This window comes from Octopus sinensis, linkage group LG15, assembly GCF_006345805.1.
Source record: "Octopus sinensis linkage group LG15, ASM634580v1, whole genome shotgun sequence".
NCBI classification, from domain to species: domain Eukaryota; kingdom Metazoa; phylum Mollusca; class Cephalopoda; order Octopoda; family Octopodidae; genus Octopus; species Octopus sinensis.
Window position 1 is genome coordinate 33,063,586 of NC_043011.1, and position 5,498 is coordinate 33,069,083.

The 5,498-nt window shown below is 40.1% G+C and overlaps 1 protein-coding gene across 1 annotated transcript; it reads right to left on the minus strand.

The window, feature by feature from the left end:
• Positions 1–2,746: 2,746 nt before the first annotated feature.
• Positions 2,747–5,130, minus strand: LOC115219887 (heat shock 70 kDa protein-like). Its single transcript, XM_036509608.1, has one exon. It carries the CDS (start codon positions 4,885–4,887, stop codon positions 2,980–2,982), a length of 1,908 nt encoding a protein of 635 aa, XP_036365501.1. The 5' UTR covers positions 4,888–5,130; the 3' UTR covers positions 2,747–2,979.
• Between the last annotated feature and the right edge of the window lie 368 nt (positions 5,131–5,498).

Sequence of the window (5,498 nt, forward strand, 5' to 3'; positions counted from 1 at the left end):
CATTTTTGCCAATGAGTTACATGTTTGTTTATTCCAGTAACATAAAAATCCAGAGTTCTGAAGCTGATGAACTCTTCAAATGCACTTTCAGTATTGGTTTGATTTTTGAACTCCTTCTCTCACAGGAAACCATCAAGGTGCTTGAAAAAGTGGTTGTCAATAGGTGAAAGGTCTGGGGAATAAGCTGGATGAGAAAGACCTTCATAGCCAAGTTCCCTTAACTTCTGGAGTGTTATTAGTAGTTGAGTAATGGATCAGTTTGGTTATGGAGAAGAAGCGATGAGCAAATTTCATATCTGCACATTTTCTGATTTTCACTCAAATCATGTGGTACCCATGAGAGTTTTTGATTTTCCAATCACATGCAAATGGTTGCAGGCAGTCTTCTGGCTAACTGGAAGTTCTTTTGTCAGCTCTCCAGTGGCTTTATGTGAATCTTTCTCAATGACCATCTTTAATTGAGCGTCATTGATGACAGAGGGGCATCCACTATGCTCATGATCATCAAGATTTAGGTCTCTACTGCAAAATTTACCTAGAATATTTACCTACTTTTCTTAACATAAAATCAATTGGTATCCTTAATTCAGAAATAACGAAATTATATATATAGATGCAAGAGCGGCTGTGTGGTAAGTAGCTTACTTACCAACCATATGGTTCCAGGTTCAGTCCCACTGCATGGCACTTTAGGTAAGTGTCTTCTGCTATAGCCTAGGGCCAACCAAAGCCTTGTGAGTAGATTTGGTAGACAGAAACCGAAAGAAGACAGCGAGCTGGCAGAAACGTTAGCATGCCGGGCGAAATGCTTAGTGATATTTTGTCTGCTGTTATGTTCTGAGTTCAAATTCTGCCATGGTCGACTTTGCCTTTCATCCTTTCGGGATCGATAAATTAAGTACCAGTTACGCACTGGAGTCAATGTAATCAACTTAATCTCTTTGTCTGTTCATGTTTGTCTCCTCTATGTTTAGCCTCTTGTGAGCAATACAGAAATAAGAAATTGAAAGAAGCCCATCATATGTGTGTGTGTGTGTGTTTGTCCCTTTCCCACCATTTCTTGACAACCAATGCTGGTGTGTTTATGGCGCCATAACTTAGCGGTTCGACAAAGGATGATCAATAGAATAAGTACTAGGCTTACAAAGAATGAGTCCTGTGGTCAATTTGTTCGACTAAAGGTGGTACTCTAGCATGGCTGCAATCAAATGACTGAAACAACTAAAAGAGTAAGTATACACATGCACACACATGAATATGATGGTCGTCCCTTGTCTGAAAAAGATGGTTCTGCTATTTCTTGCTGAATGATCTGAACAAATGGTTTGTTTATAGTGATCAAATGTTTTACTGTACCTTAGCTCACTCTCTCCATCAAATCGATGTTGCCAGAGCAGATGCACAGTGTACCACATGTCTAGTGTTAAAAGTGATCACCGAACAACATGATATGAAGGGTTTTGCTCAAGAACACAATGATCCACTTATTCCAGGAATTGAAACCACAATCTTGTAATCATTAAATCTCTGAACTGGGATGGCTCTCTCTGTTTCTCACTCTGTCTGTCTGTCTCTATATACATAGGCGTAGGAGAGGCTGTGTTGTAAGTAGCTTGCTTACCAACCACATGGTTCCGGGTTCAGTGGCGCTCTGGGCAAGTGTCTTCTACTATAGCCTCGGGCTGACCGAAGTCTTGCGAGTGGATTTGGTAGACGGAAACTGAAAGAAGCCCATCATATATATGTATGTGTTTGTCCCCCCAACATTGCTTGACAACTGATGCTGGTGTGTTTACGTCCCTGTAACTTAGCGGTTCGGCAAAAGAGACCGATAGAATAAGTACTATGCTTATAAAGAATAAGTCCTGGGGTCGATTTGCTCGACTAAAGGCGGTGCTGCAGCATGGCCACAGTCAAATGACTGAAACAAGTAAAAGAGAGTAAAAAGAAGACCACATAGAGGAAGAGGACAGAGTAGATAATGCCTTGAACCTCCATTTCCACAACCTATATGGAAAATATGTGAAGTAACATGAACTCTCCTTCACCTGTTAATAAATTTGGTGGGCTTCACAAGATATCTTACGTACTCCTAAGATTTTTCACAGTATTAAGTAAGTTATGTTCCTAATAAAACGTTGACCGCGAATCACTATGTACAAAGATGCAATTAGCTATATTTCATTTCAAAAATATTCCTGTGTATAATGATGAAGATCAAAGTAATTGTAATACATTCTCTTTACAAAACAACTAGTTTTCTATTATATAAATCGTGGTTTTGAAGATGTTACTTCCATTTGTGAAAGATATCTGAAGCTTGTTGGTATATTTCTCACTTATATTCTTGTAGCTGAATAAAAAAAAAGTACAGTGAAAGCCGCTTATTCTAATCACGTATAACGTTAAGAGGTTGTTGTCATGAAATTTAGTCTTTTTACGGAAATCCTAGGTGAAATTAAGTTAATTGTAAAGAGAGGGTTATTGATATCGAATGACATTTGTCATTAAGGAATCAAAATAACCGTGTTCCAATGTAAGGTTCATTAAAGCGCCATTAGCTAGTTCACCTTTGGCTCTTATGCTTCCTCTCCGATAAACATTTCTACATGTTTACTGTAGAAATTACTTGATGATTTTTAAAAGGAATCTTGCAACATAACAGAAAGGAATAGCATGCATAAACATACGAGTAATATTTCATAGGAAACAAACAATAAACGAATATAAAATAACAACACTCTTGTGAAAGAAAATATCAATTATATTCTTCTAAAAAAATATACAAAAGATTTTGGAGATTGTTTTACAAAATGTCAATGGGATGGATGAATAAATAATGAATGTTCACAATGTCAATCAGCTGATATGAGTGAGAATAATTTTTAAAATCACATAAAGTGATGTAGTATGAAAAGAGTACTGAGTAATAGATATATCACAGTATTTCATCAAATTTTTGTATGAATGAATAAGATATTAGTCCATTTCTTCAATCGTAGGACCACTGGACGCTTGTGATGTGCAATGATTATTGTTAGACGAAGACGATGTGTGTAGTTTGGACATGATAGGAGAGCAAATTTTCTGTGCTTCCTGAAGTCTGTAGGTAAATTCGTCTGTGTCTGCTAGACTGTTGTTGTCTATCCACTGTAATGTTTGTTCACACATTTCCACTGCTTGCTTCTTATCTTGCTCGGACAGTTTGCCGTTATCTTCATTGAGTGCTTGTTTCACACTGAATATGTAATGCTCCAACTGGTTTCTAGCTGCAACACGTTGGCGTTGCTTTTCGTCTTCTGCCTCGTATTGTTTAGCTTCGTTGAGCATTCTTTCGATTTCCTCTTTGCTCAAACGACCTTTGTCGTTGGTGATGGTAATTTTGTTGCTTTTGCCGGTGCTTTTGTCGACAGCAGAAACGTTGAGTATTCCATTGGCATCCATATCGAAGGAGACTTCTATTTGAGGTACGCCTCTGGGAGCTGGTGGAATGCCAGTCAAGTCGAAACGTCCGAGGCAGTTGTTGTCTTTTGTCATTGCTCTTTCTCCTTCGAATACCTGAATAGAAACAGCCGGCTGGTTATCTGAATACGTAGTGAATACATTGGATGCCTTACACGGTATTCTGCTGTTACGCTCGATAAGTTTGGTCATCACACCACCAGCCGTTTCGATTCCAAGAGATAACGGTGCTACATCTACAAGTAGTACGTCTTTGATGCAATCGCTCGCGTCTCCAGACAGAACAGCAGCTTGTACGGCAGCTCCGTAGGCGACAGCTTCGTCTGGGTTGATGGATTTGTTGATGGTCTTTCCTTGCATGAAGTCGGCAAGTAATTTCTGGATCTTGGGAATGCGTGTCGATCCACCGACCAACACGATGTCGTCGATGCGGGATTTATCGAGTTTGGCGTCTCGCAGAGCTTTCTCAACTGGTTCTAGAGTCGATCGGAAGAGGTCACTGCAAAGATCCTCGAAGCGTGCTCTGGTAATCTTCGAGAGAAAATCAATGCCTTCATACAGAGAATCCAGCTCTACTGAAGCTTCTGAACTGCTCGATAGGGTTCGTTTTGCCCGTTCACATGCAGTACGCAGACGTCTGATAGAGCGTGGGCTTTGTTTCAGATTTTTCTTGTGTTTACGCTTGAATTCTTCGACAAAGTAGTCAACGAGCCGGTTGTCGAAGTCTTCTCCTCCGAGATGTGTGTCGCCAGCTGTAGCTTTCACCTCGAAAAGAGATCCTTGGTCGATTGTGAGGATGGAAACATCGAATGTACCACCGCCCAAGTCGAAGATCAGAACGTTCTTCTCACCAGATAAGTTTTTCTCGAGACCGTAGGCGAGTGCGGCGGCCGTTGGTTCGTTGACAATTCTCAACACATTCAAACCAGCTATACTAGCTGCATCTTTCGTCGCCTGTCTCTGAGAGTCGTTAAAGTAAGCTGGCACCGTTACTACTGCGTCTTTCACTTTACAGCCCAGGTACGACTCGGCTGTCTCCTTCATTTTACTCAATACCATCGAGCTAATCTCTTCGGCCGAGAACTGTTTTTGCTCTCCCTTGTACTCCACTTGTACATGTGCTTTATTACCGTTTGTGTTCACCACTCGGAATGGCCAATATTTCATGTCGCTTTGTACGGACGTATCGTTAAAGTGACGTCCAATTAAACGTTTAGCATCGAATACCGTGTTCTCAGGGTTGAGGGCCGCTTGGTTTTTCGCTGCATCACCCACCAGCCTTTCGGCATTGGTGAAAGCCACATAGCTTGGTGTTGTCCTGTTTCCCTGATCGTTGGCAATAATTTCCACTTTACCGTGTTGAAACACACCTACACAAGAATAGGTTGTTCCCAGATCGATTCCGATAGCAGGTGCTTTTACCATTCTTCTTCCTTTTTCTATTGTTCGCTCAAAATGTCCAATATAAAAGTTGAGAAATTCTTTCTTTCTTCTTTATCTCTTGCTCGTCTTACTTTGTACTTCAGTTGTATGAGTAGAATATATAAATGTATTGTATGTGAATGAGTGTTGCTTCAATGTATGTATAACTGAAAGAAATGTTTCGCAGCTGAGACTCTTGCCTCGAGTTGTTTACAGTCGTGCTTCTGTAGAATCTGATTGACAAGCTGTGTGAGCAATGCTGTATATATAGTGGAGAGTTACGCCCCTTCCCACTGTGACGTCATCACCAGAGTTTACGAGGCATTTCGATATTGTTCTACCAGGTGCTACAGCTTTCTGGAACGTTCCAGAAGTTTCCTTTTAATTCCATTAGCTTATTTTACATATAGAAGTGGATTTGTATAGGATATTTGCTCATAATTTGTGTTTTTTTGTAGAACAACTCTGTTTCATGGATGAATATTGCCGTCGTACCAAATAATAAACACCGTCGTTCACGTTCTTTTCCCATCATTGTATATCGCTTCTCGCAACTCTTATCGTTGTTTTGATAGTTTTCTTGGTTTGAAATATTTTGTGTTGCACAATGTTTA

What these genes read in the sequence shown, in the direction of transcription:
- LOC115219887 (XM_036509608.1), bottom strand. Translation starts at nt 4,887, where the DNA reads ATGGTAAAAGCACCTGCTATCGGAATCGATCTGGGAACAACCTATTCT.